Here is a 19,296-nt window from a genome sequence, read left to right on the forward strand (position 1 = left end):
GCCGCTCTGGGAGGAGAGGGAGGAACCGGAGACCGCTGGAGGAAGTCGAGGTGGCTCCCGGCTCTACGGCCTCAGAGCCACGCCGCCTCGCGTCGCCCGGTGGAGCCGGACCCCGCAAACCCCACTGGCTGCGCGTGGCGTCGGGAACTCGCTCGGAGCCGTGATGCTCCTGGCCGGCGGGATCGACGAGGCTCCGGCAGCCCCGGTGAGGCGACTCTGGCGATCTGGGGAGAGGGGACAACAGTGGTTCAGTGAGGTGACACAGAGCTCCCGTGGGAAGTGATCCTGGAGAGGTGACTCTGAGATTGGGAGGATAGTTCCCATAGCCCGAGATAGAGGTCGTGGCCAGACCACCCCCAGGGGAAGTAGCCCGGGGAAGTGCCCCGGGAAGGTGACAGATGTCCCTAGGGAGGTGGCCTTGGTGGCCGGGCAAGGTAACTCGGGTGTTACGGAGGTGGCTCTGGTTGGAACTTGCATCGGTCAGCCCTGGCCTCTCAAGAACAGGTGCCGTTGGAAGCCCGAGGTGAGTTCCACCTAGGACTTGAATCTTAATTTGATTGTCACACTGTTTTCCTTCCAGTGCTGCTCGGAGAGTGGTGACGAAAGGAGGAGCATGGAAGAGAAAAGTAAGCAGGTTCCAAACACCTTATCTCTTTCACGCAGCCATCCCTCCCAAGACCCTCCAGGGTCCACAACAAGGGTTCACAGTCCTGTCATCTTTTAGTTGAAATACCTTTTTTCCTGTACAATATGCTTATATAGTAATAAATATTGATTCTCATAATAGATGCATTTTTGTCTTTCTGAGATTGGAATATGTGAGATGCTTTGGAGAAAAGCACATCCCAACCCTGCTGAGGGCAGACACTGGTGTGGCCGCCCTGGATGTCTGCCCATCCCACTGGAGGTAACTGGAACCTGCTTGCTGTTCCAGTGAAGCATATGCTTCTTAAGCATGAGAATATGGAGAGGCTTATGACTCAGAGGAACCAAATACAGGAATTGTTTAGTTGTACTTTTTTTTTTTTAACCTCCTGGACAGGAAAGGGAGATAGATCAGTACCTTTGCTTCCTACCTAGATCAGGAGCATGTGTCAGGAATGTGCACATTTATCTTTTTATTTTAATGGGTTAAGTATGGCAGGTTATTGGAAATCAAAGACTCCCGGAGCTTTTTGAAATGAAATTTTTGAGAGCTAGGGGAAAACACGTAACAGTTTTTCTCTGAGGGTGAGCTGGGTTCTTCTGTCCACCGCCAGCAGTCTGTGATTGAGTCCTACTGGCAAGATAAAGACTCAGCACATTACCATCTGGCCTTAACATTGGCTCCACAAAAGTCCACAGCACTTGACAGTTGTGGCTACCAGAGCTCAGCTCCTTTGCCTTCAGGGATTTGTGAGAACTCCCAGCTTTCAGTAAACCTGTCCCTTCCCCACCGTCAGCCCACTCAGATACCTTAGAGGCCTGGCACGCATTGATCATTTAGGTAAAATGATGGATGTGCATCTCATGCCAGGAACTCTGTCCTCTTCTAGTGGCTCAGGTACCTGCTTTGTAGTTAGAAGTACTCTTCACAAAAAGTCAAAAAAGAGAGATACAAAAACTTCCCAAGTCATCAATGTGTCACTGTCAAGAATCATTTAAGCACATACTGTGTCATATTGACACAGTTACATGTCTAGGGTATATTATTATTTTAGTTTTTGAGACAAGGTCTAGCTGTGTAGTTTAGATTCACTGCATATCCTAGACTGGCCTCAAACTCAGAGTAATGCTCCTGCTTCACCTTCCCAAGTGGTAGGACTATATAGGTGTACACCACTATGGCTCTAAAGTGTATTTTTAAAACTGAAGTTAGAATCAACTCTCTTAAGATATCCCAACTTTTGCATTCATTCATAAAGCATTTCCTGCCTTCATTTTTCTGCAGATACACATCTCATTTATAGAAATAAAAGAGTATTGTGAGTGTAGCACATAATAATGGATGGATGATATGTACAATGATTAATAAATAAAGCTGTATATTGTTTTATATTAATAAAGCTTGAATGCAAACAAGCCAATCCTGTTCATATTGAAAGAATAAAATGAAGAGTGTTGGAGTGAGACCCAGGAAACATGACTTTATGTGTAGGTTGGGGCAGATGTTACAGTTTGGGAGTTGAGCCATAGTATTAGGATTGTTTTGCTTTTATGCACCAGTGGGCTCCTGGTTCTCATAGCCTGTGAACAATTTTTTATTTTATTTATTCATTTATTTTGGTACTGGGGATTGAACCCAGGGCCTTCATAATGAACTACATCTCTAGTCTTTTTTAATTTTTTATTCTAGGATCTGGCCTCCCTAAGATACTAATTTGCCTAGGATGGGCTTGAGTGTTGGATATTCCTGCCTTAGCCTCCCAAAGTGCTCAATTATAGGCGTGTACCACCATGGTGGGCTCAGTTTCTTTCTTTCTTTCTTTCTTTCTTTCTTTCTTTCTTTCTTTCTTTCTTTCAACACAGTCTTAGTAAGTAGCTCAGGCTGGCCTTGAACTCACTATGTAGTCCCCTGGCCTCAATCTCCCTAGTGCTGGGACTATAGGTACCAGCACACCCAGCTTCTGGCTAAATCCTTTAATTCTTTTAAGTTAAATAAAATGGACTGGAAATTTAGCTCAGTGGTGCAAGTACCTGGCTGGCAAGTGCAAGGTCATGAGTTCGATCCCCGGTACCAAAAAAAAGGTCAAATGAAACAAGGGAAAATTTGGTTTTCAAGGTAGAGAGAAAGGAGAAGAAGGAACATAGTACCAAACACATTGATATTCTATTACTCATTACATGTGTGTTTGAACTGTATGATACACATTTTGCATTTAGGCATATCTCAGATATAAACATTTTAATTTTACTCAAAGTGACACTTTTTAGTAAGGCTGAATTTGTCCTCTCGCCTTTCACTGCTGTTTTCTTCAAATTGCATTCTTGGTAAAGGGCCAGGTTTTACAGGTTACAGCTCCAGGGAAGAGCCGAGGTGCATTCTAGCCAGTGTTGCTCCCCCAGGAGTCTGCACTGTTCCCCCAGCTCTACCCCTCATGCATACTTTTTTTTTTTTTTTTTTGTCTTTTTCTTTTTTATCGGTACCAGGGATTGAACTCACGACCACACACTTGCAAGGCAAGCGCTTATGCTGCTGAGCTAAATCCCCAACCCCAATACTTTTTTTCTTAATACTTAGGAATTGCTCAAGTCCAGGGATATTAGTCTCTACATGTGGAATAATTCAAGCTGTGAAAGAAGTAGAATTGTGCATGTTTAATAACGTTACAGTCAAACAGAGCTACCATTATGTGAAGTTTGACCAAACTTGAGATTTCCTAAACTTGCACAGGCCAGAGAAAACCATGAATGACCAAAAGAGGAAGCCAGGCACAGTGGTGTGTGCCTGTAACCCCAGTACTCTGTGAGGCTGAGACGAGCATTGCAGGTTGCATCCCAGGCAATTTAGGGACTTAGGGAGACTCTGTCTCAAAAAGGGTGGAGATGTAGCTCAGTGGCAGAGCTCATGCCTGTGCGAGACCTAGGGTTCAATCTCCAACTCCCTCTCCCCCTCGCCCCAAAGCAGCTAGTTTATGCATGGAAAGAGAGACTTCAGAGAAAAACATGATCTCAGCACATGGGATACAGTGGGAAGAAGATACAGTAGCCAACAGTGGGTGCTGTCACCCCTCCTGGGGGAGACGCTGCCGTGACTCTCCAGGCTTCTCTGAAGTCAGGCACAGCAGGCAGCTAGAGATTGCTGCAGAAGAAAAGTGCTAATGGGCCCCAAGTTTATAGCAAAGTAGAAAATCATTTAATTGCCTTTGAAGTGGATTTTGTACTTATTAAAAATTTGTTAAGTATTTTGTTTAGACAAAAGTTAAATTTTTTTTTTCTATATTTGGTTCTTGTTCCACTGCACAAAGATTTCTATAACTTAAATATGTCTTGGGCTGGGGATTTAGCTCAATGGCACAAGCACCTGTTTGGGAAGTGGAAGGTTGTGAGTTCAATTCCTGGTACCAAAAAAAAAAAATTATTTGTAGCATAACCTTCCCAGAGAGTGGGAAGAAGGGAGACAGTGAAAAAACTCATTTGTCAAACATAGGAAATGATCAATTTTCAAGCATAAAAGCGCTCCAGGGAATTCCTGTGCTATCTGGGATGAAATCAAAGCCACACAGGTTCCTGCTTTCACTAGCCATTTTTCAGAAAATGTTACCTTTGCTGGTGATCTTCTCAATGACTTCAGGGTTCCAAATCATCTGTTTTTGCCACATTTATAAGTCCACTATGAAACAGAGTCAGTGGTTGGTTTGCATTGGAAAGACTCTCACTTTGTCCAGTGAAGTGGTCACATCAGCCATTTGGATTTCTCCTAGTAATTTATATTTTGTTTCATATGTTCTTTTTTTTTTTCTGTCCCCGATAAGGACGTGTTTCTATGTGATACTTGAAACTTTTAAAACTCATTTCTTGGATCGAACTCTGGATTTTGCACATACCAGACAAACGCTCTACCCTGAGCTACACGCAGCCCGAGAGCTGCTGTGCTCCTTAGCCACCTTTCCACACCTTCTCTGTACACTTCAAATATTTCAGTACTGTTTAAAAAAAAAAAAAAAAACATTTTACAGCTGGATAACTCCTTTGGTGTTGTAGATTTTTTTTTTTCTCCTCATCGAGAGATTCAAGATGTTGTAGATTTTGCCACTGTTTCCTTACAAAATTTGGAAAGGAATTATGCACTGTCACATTAATGTCTATCAAATCCTCTGGTTACCCGGACAGACTTTAGGGGTTTTTCCTTGGCTCCAAATTTTCTAAGATTCTGAGCATTTTCTGGTACTTGGCTGGTGGACTGTTATACATCTTTTCATTTGGGGATTACATAGCTATATGTTATATAAAGATATATGTTTATACACATAGAGTGTTTTTAAAATTATAAGCTTTTAAAGCTAGACAGACTGCCTTGTATATCTTTTATTATTTCCTTGAACTCCGTAGTACTTAACAGTGTTGAGTAGCTGCTGTTTTTTAATTTTAGGTGACATAAATGTCGCAGCTCCTGTTGGATGTGAACAGGTCAGCGAAGGTACAGATGATGACCTTCCTTCTTATGTGTCTGCATTCATAGAAAAGGAAGTTGGAAATGACTTAAAATCCTTAAAGAAACTCAGTGAACTCATAGAACAAATGACAGAAAGTAAAGTAAAGTTAGAAGAGCAGGTAAGAAAACTCACTGGAATAATATCAATAGTATTATAAGTGGTGAAATATAAATAATTCCTATTACATAGGTGTAGAATTTTAAAGATCTGGGTTGTGAGGAATGGTCTAATCATTTAATACTCTAATAATAGGCTTTAAGAACCTATCATGGGGCTGGGGATTTAGCTTAGCAGCCTAAGAACCTGCCTGGCAAGCATGAGGTTGTGAGTTTAATTCCCAGTACCACAAAAATAAAAGGAAATAAAATTTCCAGTTTGTCAATCCTGATATTTAAAGAAAAAAAAAGAGTGGGGGCTGGGGATTTAGCTCAGTGGCATAAGCGCCTGCCTTGCAAGCAAGCAGTCGTGAGTTCGATCCCCGTACCGATAAAAAGGAAAAAGACAAAAAAAAAAAAAAAGAACCTACAATGTGTATCGAGTGTGGTGGCACATGCCCTAGCATTCAGGAGGCTGAGGCAGGAGAATGGTTGCAAGTTCGAGACCAGCCTGGGCTACAAAGTGAGCTTAAGGCCAGTTTTAACTGCACAGCGAGACCCTGTCTCAAAAAGAGCAAAAAAACAAAACAAAAAAACCCTACAATGTGCTTGCTTGCTTGCTTTATTTATTTTTTGGTATTGGGGATCAAACTCATGGCTTCACTCTTGCCAGGCAGCCACTTATGCTACGGAGCCAAATCTCCAGGCTTGCTTTGCTTTATTTATTTAGATACTGTGGACTCAGTTGAGAGTCTTTACACTGAGCTCCCTACCCACCCCTTTTCTAATGTTTGGTTTTTGAGATAGGATTTCGCTAAGTTGCTAACTTATCCATGGGCAATTTGTGCTCTTTGGTATTCTTCCTGCCTCAGCCTCCTTGAATGCTGGGATTCTAGGTGTGTACCACCATGCTTGGCGTTACTTCATTCACTTTTTTTTTTTTTTTTTTTTTTTTGCCTTTTTCCTTTTTATCGGTACCAGGGATGGAACTCACGACTGCTTGCTTGTAAGGCAGGCGCTTATGCCGCTGAGCTAAATCCCCAGCCCCTCTTCATTCACTTTTAAAGGAAGATATTTAGTAGGTGAAGCAGGTGGTCTCTGGCTGGACCCTGTGAAAGAACCGAGCCTCAATAGACAGGTCCCAGATGCCTGCTGGAGGCTTTGTTGGTCGGCTCTTCTTTACATGTGTGTGCACATATGCTTCACAGAGAGCAGTGTTTGATTGGTGCAGGATAAAGCAATGAAAACTTTCTTTTGAAATTATTTTTCCTTTTTTTTTTTTTCTTTTTTGGTATTGAGGATTGAAGTTTTTGAAGGATTTTTGGTATGTATGTATATGTTTATTTATTTATTTTTGAGACAGGGTCTCACTATGTAGTTAAGGCTGACCATGACTTCACCACGCAGCCCAGGCTGGTCTTGGGCTCCATGGCGATTCTCCTGCCTTAGCATCCTGAGGGAATTTCAGGAGTGTACCATCATACCCGGTGATTTTGAAGTTTTTTTTTTTTTCTTGGTACCAGAAATTGAACTCAGGACCTTGCACTTGCTAGGCTGGAGCTATATCCCTGGTCTGGGTTATATCATCAGCCCTCAAGTTTCTAATAGTTTTTATTTCTGTTAGAATAAACATGTATCTAGAAGGGAATGCTTTTTATTTGTATCAGTTCATGTTTGTAGTACACAATGATCACATGCACCATGAGAATCAGTACGTGTACATAACACATCCTCATTCCCTTTTCATCCCCTTCCCCTTGCTTTCTCTCCCTCCTCTTGGTCCTTAGAATGATGTACTTTAATTAAAAAAAAGACTGAAAATTTTATCGGATGGCTGCTAGGTTTTGTTTGTTTTTTTGGTGATAATTAGGTACTTACCATTTCATCAGAAATTCCCAAAAGAATTCAAAGTGCCTTAAAAAATGCAGAAGAATCAAAACAATTTCTTAATCAGTTTCTGGAGCAAGAAAGCCATCTCTTCAGTTCCATTAGTAGCCACTTGCTGACCGCGCAGCCCTGGATGGATGATCTTGGGGCCATGATTAGCCAAATCGAAGAGATCGAACGGCATCTTGCCTACCTTAAATGGATTTCACAAATTGAAGAACTAAGGTAAAATGGGCCTCTTTGTTCTCATAATTATTATTTTCTTTTGAGGTTCTGTCTTACAGAGTGTATGCTTGCCATTAAATAATTGAGTTAATTAAAGGTTATAATAATGTAATTTTACCAGTTGTTATGAAAATAGCATTATGATAATGATTCTTTTCCTTTATTGTGAATGAATATAAATTTTTCAGAGAGTTTAATTTGCATTTGAAAGAAAGTAATCTAAGTAAGTTAAATTTTTAAGTCTTAGAATGGTGCTAAGAACATAGTAAAAATATTATTTATAATGCCAAATTAATGAAAAAAGCCCTCAGTGTGGTAATAGATATTCCTATGTAATTTTTAGGGAATGTCTCTACATGAAATGCATTGCTTTCTCTAGAATTTGAATTTTTTTAGTGGGAATCATCTAATAAAGCTTCCACAGTATTCTTAGATGAATAACAAGAGCTCTACTACCTGTCAGAGTGTGTGGGGGGGTTCTTTTTGAATATGCTTCATGGATGGTTGATTATAAGTATCTACAGTTGCCTTTCAAATAAGCCAAAGTAACGTTTCCACCTAAACAGCAAAGATGAGTTGTTTACTGATAGTGTCCCGTGGGCCTCCAAACCATTCTGTCCTGTTTTGCTTTGTTTTAACTATTCTTTCTGCAGAGCTGCCTGTAGCCATGAATGAGATAGAAAAATCATCCAAGAAACTTTGTATCTTTTTTAAAATGTATTGTAGTTAACATATTTAATGATATGGATATGCTATGTATCCCTTTGTCCTGTTCTTGTTTCCTGAGTTGGTCAAGCATTTTAAATATCAGTATGTTATGAAAATCTCTGTTTTGTATATATGAGGGATTTTGCATTTAAACAAATAAGCCTAAGATTATAGTGTTACTAATGATTATAGAAATTAATGTAAACTTTTTAGAGCCTCTCATTCTTTGTGTAAATTGTTTGCAGTGAAGAATTTTTTTTGTCTTTTTTGAGACAGGGCCTCGCTATGCAGTTCAGGCTGGCCTTGAGCTCACTTTGTAACCCAGGCTGGTCTGGAACTCACAATGATCCTCCCACATCAGCCTCCCGAGTGCAGGGATTTCAGGCGTGAGCCACCACGCCTGGCAAGAATTTTTTCTTTTCCTACTGGGGATCAAACGGATGACTTCACGCTTGCAGGCAGTGCTTATGCCACTGAGCTAAATCCCCAGCCCTGCAGTGAAGGATTTTTAAACCTTACTTTTATTTCTTTTCTTTCTTTTTTTTTGTCCATCTGAATGAAATTACCAGTAAGAAGTAATTTTAATAACTTTATAAATAAAATAAGTTGTTTAAAGGACTCCCTCTCATAGTAGCCACAGTGATAGATGAAGTAAAACAGGACTGTGGTTATGGATCGTGTTTTCTGATACCTGAATTGTTTATAAGAGAAATGTGCCCCGGGAATCATATTAGAAATAAGAAGTAAATTTATAATGAAGTATCAGTTACTTCTCTTTAACAATGTATTCTTTCCCTTATATCTTTTGTGATAACATGGCTTTCTTTTGAGATTCTGGTTTTTTTCCCTCATCTCCAAATTTTCTTTTTTTTTTTTTTTTCTTTTTCCTTTTTATCGGTACCAGGGATCGAACTCACAACTGCCTGCTTGCAAGGCAGGCACTTATGCCGCTGACCTAAATCCCCAGCCCCTTCCACATTTCCTTTTAAGGGCCTGTTTTTCATTCTATAGCATTCTTGCCGTCTTTCTCTCTCTCTGTAATTTCTTCTTGCTAGAACTAGCATGTTTGTGTTGGCTCCATTCTGTGCGTGCTGCAGTACAGCAGTACCGCTGAGTAAACACTATCGTCTGGCTTTTTCTGTGCTTGAAATGTTCTTCCTGCTTCAGTGACGTGCAGAGATCTGCATCATCCTAGAAAGAAGTATTTTCTATTTTGTGGCCACTGGCACATTTTAGTTTCTTATAACACTTGCATATTGATTGATTGAACATGGTAGTTTTTATTTTAATATAATGCAGCACTTAGTTTGAATATATTTCTTTGAAGTGGGAAATCAAGTTCTGCTGGGAAAAGTAGGTAAAATCTGAAGCTGAGTGTACTTGACCATACCAGACGTTACTCTTGTCTACCCTTGGATTGAGACTTCTGTAAAAGCCATGACTGGGGGCTGGGGGTTTAGCTCAGCGGCATAAGCACCTGCCTTGCAAGCAGGCGGTTGTCAGTTCGATCCCCGGTACCGATAAAAATGAAAAAAGACAAAAAAAAAAAAAAAAATGAAAAGCCATGACTGGTACCTGAGGGAATGTGACAAGGGACGGATGTGTTCTGCTGGGATCAGTTGGTGGAGGAAGGTGTGCCAAACTTGGGTCTCGCTAGTGAAAGGGTGCTGAGAGTTAGAAGACTCTAGGCTCCCAGGGAGACTTGGGTGCCTGGTAAAATACAGCGACCTTAGAATTATGCTTCATTTTGCCCTGTATATAACTCTGTGACTGAGGCATGTCTCAGTTCTTTTATAAATTTTGAGACAGGGTCTCACTAAATTGTCCAGGCTATCCAGCTCCTAATCCTCCTGCCTCAGCCTCTTGAATAGCTGGAGTTCCTGGCACACACCACCACTCTCAGCTTGAAAATCATGTCCATAAAACATGAGGAGGGAGGTCAGGCATGGTGGTGCCTGTCTATAACCCCGGCATTCCAGGCGTCTGAGGCAGCAGGATCGCAGTGTTTTGAAGCAGCTGTCCCTGAAGTGGCTTCACTTTGTTTTGCAGTGATAATATTCAGCAGTATCTGATGACCAACAATGTGCCGGAGGCAGCCTCCACCCTGGTAGCCATGACACAGCTTGATATCAAGCTCCAGGAATCCTCCTGCACACATCTTCTCGGCTTCATGAGAGCCACAGTGAAGTTCTGGCACAAGATTCTTAAGGACAAGCTTACAAGGTAGAGGACTTAGCCATATTTCTTGGCCATTGCTTTCATGTGGGTGTTTGGCAATCACTGGTGGCACTGCTCTGAAATGCATGTTTTTTTTCCGTCCCAGCGATTTCGAGGAGATTCTAACCCAGCTGCACTGGCCATTCATCGCACCTCCGCAGTCCCAGGCTGCGGGCGGGAGCCGGCCTGCCAGCAGCCCCGAGCTCCTTGGCAACCTGGAGACGCTATTTTGTCAGCTGCTGAAACTACAAACCTCGTATCTTTGTTGGAGTGGGAAACTTCCTCTTTTAGGGTGAATTTGTAGTCAGAAAATCAAACTTTTTCAAAGCATCCAGGCAGCCAATCGGAAGTCCTGGGTTAGGCTTGGTGTGTGACACAGTGAACCGTGCAGGCTGGAGGGCCCTAGGAAGCTCTGAGATGTGATGGGTGTAGAGGTGCACGCCTGTCACCCCAGCAGGTGGGAGGCTGAGGCAGGAGGATCACTGTGAGTTCAAGACCAGCATAAACTACATAGTGAGATCCTGTGTCAGAATAGCAAAAAAAGAAAGGAAAAGAAGAGTTCTGAGCCATGCAACTAACCCAGCTTTACACTATATCTATATAGGTCTTTTGGGATAGTGGAATAAATGAGCAGAAACGAGATGAAAACTGAGTAGGAAAGCATTAGCTTAATCACATGGTAATATGAATTTATTTCCATACTACTATTTATTTTAGGAAAGATTGGCAGATGAATTCTGATAACGTTTTTCACTTACTGAATTTGTATTTAACGTATTACATATTTGTATCATCCTTTTGTACCGATACATTTGTTGGGACAGTTTATCGCGTGTCCATCCATCCTGTGTGGCTATATGCACGTGACGCTTTAGATTCTTTCTTCTTGACCTGACTATGTCAGAGATGAATTACTCACTGAGCCAAAACAGCTCCCAGAGAAATACTGCCTCCCCGTGTCCCCTCCTGTCGCTCTGCCCATCCAGATCATGCTGACTCCTCTCCAGAAGCGGTTCCGGTACCACTTCCGAGGCAGCCGACAGACTAACGTCATAAGCAAGGTGTGCTTTGTTAGCTCGTCTTCGTTTTTCTTTTCTGGGTTTCCTGAGACAGGGTCTCACTCCATAGCTCAGTATAGAATGGGCCCCCGTCAGATCCTCAAGACTACCGAAAACTGCCTCTAACCACATTTCCCTTTGGGGACTTGTGTGGAGGCAGTGTGGAAATCGGGTTCCCTGTGGCAGGCATATCATCTGACCAGTTTCTGAGATTTTCCTAGGGCCATACCAGGGATTGAATCACATGTGCTAGGCAAGTGCTCTACCACTGAGCTATATTCTCAGTCCTTTTTCGCTCTTTTAAAGTTCTGAGACAGATTCTTGCTAAGTTGCCCAGGCTGGCATTGAAGGTGCAATCCCACCTTAGCTTCTCGTGTAGCCGGGATGAGCAGCGTGGACCACTGTGCGCGAGCTACCACTTTTGAATAGCGGTGCTAATGCTGAAGTGATTTACAGCTATACAAGAGAAATTATGGAATAAATGATGTGAATAGTTTTGAAGGAGTTACTACCAACGTTTTAACTGAGGGACCATACCACTGTGTACTGGGCATATTGTTGAAATCTGTCTTCACTTCTGAAAAATATCAAATTATAATGATAGAAATTACCAAAAATAGAGTGCTGTCTTGTTTACTATCAAGTTTTGTATAGCTAAAAAAAAGAGACAAGGTTTTGCTATGTAGTCAGGTTGTCCTAGAGCTCGCTCTATAGCCCAGGCTGGTTTTGAACTTGCAATGATCTTCCTGCCTCAACCTCCTGAGTGCTGGGATTACAGGAGTGCACCACCACACCTGGCTTAAAATGCTAGGTTTTAAATATATACACCTTTTTTCATTTTATTTCATGAAGATTATTTCATTTATTTCATGGAGATTAAACTTGTGCATGCTAGTCAAACAGTCTACTACTGAGCCTTAGCTCCAAAGTGGTATTTTAAACTCATGAGTTTGTTTATTTATTTATTTATTTGGGGGAGGCTACTAGGGATTGAACTCACAACCTCACACTTGCCAGTCAGGCACTTATGCCACTGAGCTAAATCCCTGGCCCCAACTCATGAGTTTATTGACTTAGCCACATTATCAGTATTTGTTGTGAGTGTTTGGGAAGTGTCTGATTATTGAATCTTTCGTGAGTTTAAAGTTCAGAGTAGAAATTGGGCTCTTGCATATAAATTTTCAACTAACTTTTGTTAGGTACCATGTGTTCATAATCAAACAGAGATATTTGACTGTCATTTTCTAGTTGCACTAACTAATTTAAACCATCTTACATTGTTCCTTAGCCTGAGTGGTACCTGGCTCAGGTACTCATGTGGATTGGAAACCACACTGAGTTTCTGGATGAGAAGATTCAGCCAATATTAGACAAAGCAGGTTCTGCAGTAAATGCGCGGGTAAGGGGCTCAGACCTGAGTGTTTGGGAGTCTTCCTGTGAGCTGTACCTCCTTATGACCGCTGTACCTCACATTTATGCCTTTCTTCAGCTTGAGTTTTCTCGGGGCCTTATGATGCTGGTTCTTGAGAAGTTGGCTTCAGATATTCCTTGTCTGCTGTATGATGACAATCTCTTCTGTCACCTGGTGGACGAGGTTCTCCTGTTTGAAAGGGAGCTCCACAGTGCACACGGCTACCCCAGCACTTTCGCCAGCTGCATGCACATACTATCCGAGGAAAGCTGCTTCCAGCGCTGGTTAACTGTGGAGAGGAAATGTAAGTGCTCAGTGGCCACACGCAGCCAGAGAGATGTCTCTGTGTACGGAAGTGTTTAGTATTTTTCTTCTCCGGTTCTGGGTAGGAACTAGCCATCTAGATTTTTCTTGATCTGGGTTTACAGAGTTACCTTTAGAGAGAATCTTCTTGTCTTTTCTTTCCATGAAGCTTCAGTTTTCCTTGGAACTATATTCCACATGTTTCTATAGTGGAATATTCAAGCTAGCAGTCTGTACAGCTGTTCTGTAGATTCTACCATGTGGCATTTCTGCTCTTGGTAGAATCTTTTTGAATGTAGCTTGTTATTCAGCATAACTATTTTGAAGATTTTTATCCTAAAATAGAGCATTTTAAATACAATACAACTTTTGGGACATGGTGGATTTTATAGGAAAAAAATCATTATTCCTAGGTGGGATGGTAGTATATGTCTGTAATCCCAGCACTTAGGAGACTGAGGCAGGAGAATCACCATAAGTTCAAGGCCAGTGTGAACTATGAAAAGAAAGAAGGAGAGAGAGAGAGAGAGAGAGAGAAAATCATTATTCCTGAAAAACAGTGAGTTGAAAATTAGGTATGACTGTAAATATGTAATTGACACCCATTTTTCTTCATATCAGTTGCTCTTCAGAAAATGGACTCCATGCTTTCCTCAGAGGTGGCCTGGGTATCCCAATATAAGGATATCAGTGATGTGGATGAAATGAAAGTTCCAGACTGTGCAGAAACTTTTATGACTCTACTCTTGGTTATAACTGGTAATTATCAGTTATTCGGGATATACTTTTTTTTTTTCTTTTCTTTTTTTTTTTTTTGTATTTTTGTATTTTTACCGGTACCAGGGATTGAACTCACGACCACACGCTTACAAGGCAGGCGCTTATGCTGCTGAGCTAAATCCCCAGCCCCTCGGGATATACCTTTGACCAGGCATGATGACGTATGCTTATAATGCCAGCACTTGGTAGGCTGAGGCAGGAGGATTGCTGTGTGTGCAAGGCCAACCTGGGCTACATAGCGAACTCTGAACTACACAGTGAGACCTTGTCTCAGAAAATAAAAAATAAAACTGATCTGCCTCTGATCAGGTGTGGTGGCTCTGCAGTGAAGTCCTAGCTACTCTGGTGGTCAGAGGGGAGGGAGGATGGTGCCCGGAGACCAGCCTGGGGAGTATGGTGAGCCCTGGCTGGGAAAGAAGGATAGGACTTTGTTTTAAAATCTGACAGTTTCACTTTTCCTAGTAATTTACAAAAGTTATTGTAATGTCTTCAAATTCAGCTTCTATTTTAGCAGAATTCTAGCATGTTATTCATTTGGATTTTTAGTAATTTAAATTAGAACTTAAACATTGGGATATAGGAGAAAAATTTCTGAATAGTTGCATAAAAACCATTCAATAAGCATTTGATTACCTGAACCCTCTTGTCATTCAAGTTTTTTTTGCCATATTTATTTGTAGAGTTCTTTTTCTTTTATTTGTTGTGCTTTTTTGCTTTGTTTTTGCCATTCAGCTTTACAAGGGTCTTCAGTAAATGGCAGTTGACCAACATTTTATTTTGTTAATTTTTTTAAGAGACAGGGGGGCTGCTGTGTTGTCCAGACTAGCCTTCAGTGCTGGGCACAGGCAGTCCTCCTGTCTCAGCCTCCTGAGTAACACAAGCCTTCACCTGTCTCAGATTTAAATTTTAATATTTCTGGATCTTGATTGCAAGGATTGCAGAAGAGAGAAAAAGTGACTTAAAAGAGTGTGGTGGTAACAGGGTTCTTTTGACCATGCAAGATTTGTTCTGGCTGGAGGTGGCCTGGTGCCCTGGGCTTGTTGGGAGTGCAGCACCCAGTGGCCCTTGAGTGCTGGTCCTCTGCTGCCATCGCCCTCACTGCCCCCTCCTTGGCCCTCTTAGTCCCCATCGCCCTCTGCCAGTCTGCTTGCTGGGCACCGTGGTAACCAGAAGTATCATTCTAGCCCAGTCAGTGAATAATTTCATCTTCTTAACTGGAAGAAAACTGTAAAACACAAAAGCTTTAAACTTAAGTTTTTTTAAACTTTTTTTTTTTTTGAGACAGGGTCTGGCTATGTTGTTCAGGCTGGCTTTGAACTCATGGGAATCCTCCTTCCTCAGTCTCCTGAGTGCTGGAATTTTAGGCATGACCACCATGCCTAATTTAAAAACTTAAAAAAAAATTTTTAAACATGCATTTTCTTTATTTTTTATCATTTCTTTACATTCATCCATGTAGAGTAAAAAGCTTTTATTACAAAAATTTTCAGGCTAACTTTAGGATAATATGACAGACTGTCAGTTTCCCATTACCAAACAAGTTCCAAACAATTATCTGTTGTCTGTTGCATATTCTCCCTTAGATTTTTTTTTGGGGGGGGGGTTTGCTATTAGACTTGAACCCGAGGCCTTTGCACTGAATTACACAGCCAGCCTTTTACTTACTTTTTATTTCGAGATAGGGTCTTGCTAAACCACTTTGTCCATTCTGGGCTCCAAATTACAATCTTCCAAGAGTGCTGGGATTGCAGGTATGAGCCACCATGCCCTGCTTCCCCTGCAGTATGTTAAAGAACGTTTCAGAGATCTTATCATGTTACCTGTTAACCCTTAAATATGTAGCTTACTTAATCTGTACAAGTTTCTATTTCCTTTATTTTAAAAATGCCATTTACTTGTTACAAGAACAGTCATTTTCTCATACAGTGTCCTCATATACCTTTTTAATTTAAAAAAATTGAGGCATAATTTACATATAGTAAAATGCAAAGTTTTTGTTTTTGTTTTTGTTTTGCACAGCTCTTAAAAAAAAAAAAACTGTTCGAAGAGTTTTGATAGACTTGTGAAATTCGTATCCCTAGAGCTTAAGAATAATGTCACTCTCAAATGGCGGGCTGATTTTTCTTGACAAAAGCAGTAAGACATTAGTTGGGGAAACCTGTAACTGTCACAGATGCTACCAAAAAGCCTGGTGTTGCGTTCACTTTCTCCAGACAGGTATAAAAACCTCCCTGCGGCGTCCCGGAAGCTGCAGTTCCTGGAGTTACAGAAGGACCTGGTGGATGACTTCAGGATCCGGCTAACACAGGTGATGAAGGAGGAGACCCGAGCTCCGCTGGGCTTCCGGTACTGCGCGATCCTCAACGCTGTGAACTACATCTTGGTGGTGCTTGCAGACTGGGCCGACAACGTGGTGAGTCTCGTGCCTGAACAGTAAGGAGCAGGGCAGGGATCTGGAACCTTTCGAAGCATTTGCTCTATTGCAAAAAAATAATGTATGTCATTACATACATTACACCGTGATGCCAAACCTAACATCTTCTTCTCAGGCAAACATCAAAGAGTTAAATAATAGTGATGTTTATTTATTTACCTAGTGATGCTGGGGATTGAATTTTGTGACAGGGTCCTACTAAGTCACTATTGTTCAGGTTGGGTTCACACTTACAGTTCTCCTGCCTCTGCCTCCCACAGTGCTTGCTATGCCCATTTTAATCCTGTTATTTTAATGAATCTAATCATCGGACAGGCAGGGATACAAATAGCTCGGTGATAAGAGTACTTGGTTAGCCTGCTCGAGGCCCTAGCACCACCAAGACAGAACAAAAAAACCATGACCTTAAGTTAGAAAATAAAAGAATAACATTTGGTAAGTGTTTTTCATTGTTGTTTTCTTGGTTGTTTTTGTTTTTTGAGATAGGGCCTCACTATATCATTAGGGCTGGCCTTGAACAAACTATATGGTTTAGTCTCGAACCCGCAGCCATCCTCCTGCCTTAGTCTGCCAAGCACTAGGATTATAGAGGTGTGCCATCATGCCCGCCCTAGCACTTGGTAACCGTTGAATGTCTTCAAACCTGACCAGTTATCGACCAAGCCTGGTGGCTTCTGTCTGCCTTTCCCACTATTTGGGAGGCTGCAAGAGGAGCACCGGACACCGTGCCTCAGATTTTAATTAGGAAAAAGAACGGTGGAGACCCAGCTCAGTGCTCCCTGGGTCCCACTCGCAGTGTTGCTGCGTGAATAGCGGCTGGCTGTGTGGCTCAGTGATGCTGTGGTCGCCTCCTATCACAGGGCCCTGAGTGTCCCCCTGGCTCGTCACACACACAGGCAGATGGTGCTCCATGTGGCTGTAACCAGCTCCTCACACCCAGGAGCTTTGAATCGAGCTCCTTCCCCAGCCTTTTTTAGGTTCTGAGGCAGGGTTTTGCTCCGTTGCCCAGGCAGGATTTGAACCTGTTAGCTTCCTGCCTCAGTTTCCCTCAGTGCTGGCATTACAGCATGAGCCACTGCACTGGCTATGATTTAGTGTTTTTCTATAAAAATGTTAAGTGAAAGACATGTGTGTTATGTCATTCTACTGAGGAAGAAAGATAAAATAATTATTTTATAAATTTTTTTAAATGGTACTAGGTATTGAACTCATGACCTTGCACTTGTCAGGCAGGCACTTACGCCACCGAGCTAAATCCTTACCAGGCTTATTTAATAAAATTAATATACTAGAGAATAATGATGAGTGTGCTAAGTCAGCATACTGGATTCATTCTGTACATCACAGGAAGTGTCTCAGATTTCAGTAACTTCATTCTTTCAGCCCCCACACGGCCAAGCTTTTTCAGTAGTATGAAACAAATGTCACTTATGATTCTTATGCCAGATGATCTAATAAGAGACTCATTCAGGGACAGACTTTTAGTTTCATTGAAAGTATTTGTGGAACATCATTAGCTGCTTTACTTGGTGCCATCATCTGTTAACAAAGATGAAAATCAGCCATTATACCTGCCTTTAGAAAACTTAAACTCTGATGTTGAATTGTCTGGGTCCTCTATCAACAAAGAAAACTAATCAAATTTCAGACTTGACTCTTCAAATTGGGAATGAATTCTGTGTCCTAGCTCAGTTCTGTTGGTGCTGTTGTGATCTTACCATCAGAAGTCCTTTAATTATTTTCACAGTTCTTCAGCCTGCAAATACTTTAAATGAACATCATTAAAGTTGCCAGGCATGGTGATGCACACCTTTAATCCAGCACTGGGGAGGCTGAGGCAGAAGGATGGCAGGTTTGAGGCCAGCCCAGGCCACATATAATGAGCTCACAGCCAGTTGGGATTACAGAGTGCGGCTGTTCAGGAAAAAAAAAGAAAATAAAAGAAAAGCTAGGCAGAGTGATGCATGCTTGTAATTCCAGCAGGACTTGTCTCAAAACAGAAAAGTAGAAAGGGCTAGATGTAGCTTGTTTGAAGATCTAGGGTTCAATTCCCAATACTGTAAAAATAAATAAATTTTTCTTAAATTAAAAACTCTATATCACATAATTAGGAAGAAAAGAAAAATAAGCAGAGTTCCCTTTCACTTCAGATTCTCAGCTGTTATCAGATTACACCAAACATGAAACATCCAGCCATCATTCAGAGCTAGGGACTTTTCAGGTGGAGGTGATAGAAAGCTCCTTCGAACTGGCCTCCGTCTCGGTGGGGTGGGGAACTGAGTAGACTGGGCACTGCCGCACTGATGGGCATTCCTGGCAGACCATGCACACTGCCCTGGCCAGCCTCAGGCGCACGTGGTCCTTCCATGGTCTTAACAGGACAGTGATTCTCCCTTGATGTAGCAGTAGGGCCTTGGAATGGAATATTTTTCAGCATTAAAGAGAAATGAAATACATATGTATCCATGTCACCGCATGAAACATGCTGAGTGAGGGAAGCCAGTACCTAATTCCACTCACACAAAATGCCCAGGATAGGCAGAGCCAGAGATGGAAGATGGATTAGTGGGTGCACGAGATGGTGGGAGCATGGGGAGCAGATGCAGACTGAGTCTGGGGGAGTTTGGGGCGTGAGGGGGTTGGTGGTAATAGGAATGCTCTAAAACTGGTGACAGAGGTACTGAAGCCATCAGCGGTCCACCACAGTGGGCGAGCTCATGGCAGTTCACAGCGCTACAGGCTGTGTCAGTAACCACCCGAACACGTTTCCGGTCAGTTCTTCCTGCAGCTGCAGCAGGCAGCCCTGGAGGTGCTGGCGGAGAGTAACACGCTCAGCAAGCTGCAGCTGGGACAGCTGGCCTCCATGGAGAGCTCCGTCTTCGACGACATGGTCAGCCTCTTAGAGCGCTTAAAGCACGACATGCTGGCCCGGCAAGTAGACCACGCTTTCCGAGAAGTTAAAGACGCTGCAAAGCTGTATAAGAAAGAAAGGTATCTCTCTAAGCCGGAGCTTAACGCCAGTGTAGTCAGGGTTGAAATGTGG

General features: G+C 42.1%; 1 protein-coding gene across 1 annotated transcript in view; it reads left to right on the forward strand.

The window, feature by feature from the left end:
- The window catches only part of Rint1 (RAD50 interactor 1), a 22,683-nt gene continuing 3,387 nt past the window's right edge, over positions 1 to 19,296 (forward strand). The window contains exons 1-12 of the mRNA XM_003469800.5: positions 1 to 205; positions 581 to 626; positions 5,072 to 5,253; positions 7,101 to 7,342; positions 10,100 to 10,273; positions 10,374 to 10,523; positions 11,172 to 11,328; positions 12,614 to 12,724; positions 12,815 to 13,040; positions 13,661 to 13,798; positions 16,033 to 16,232; positions 19,030 to 19,244. Of these exons, the coding sequence (XP_003469848.1) occupies positions 164 to 205; positions 581 to 626; positions 5,072 to 5,253; positions 7,101 to 7,342; positions 10,100 to 10,273; positions 10,374 to 10,523; positions 11,172 to 11,328; positions 12,614 to 12,724; positions 12,815 to 13,040; positions 13,661 to 13,798; positions 16,033 to 16,232; positions 19,030 to 19,244 (1,883 nt within the window). The 5' untranslated portion in view covers positions 1 to 163. The remainder of the gene's footprint in view (positions 206 to 580; positions 627 to 5,071; positions 5,254 to 7,100; positions 7,343 to 10,099; positions 10,274 to 10,373; positions 10,524 to 11,171; positions 11,329 to 12,613; positions 12,725 to 12,814; positions 13,041 to 13,660; positions 13,799 to 16,032; positions 16,233 to 19,029; positions 19,245 to 19,296) is intronic.

Source organism: Cavia porcellus, unplaced genomic scaffold, assembly GCF_034190915.1.
Source record: "Cavia porcellus strain 051 isolate PalLab524CR breed Dunkin Hartley unplaced genomic scaffold, mCavPor4.1 scaffold_2, whole genome shotgun sequence".
In the NCBI taxonomy this organism is placed as follows: Eukaryota; Metazoa; Chordata; class Mammalia; order Rodentia; family Caviidae; genus Cavia; species Cavia porcellus.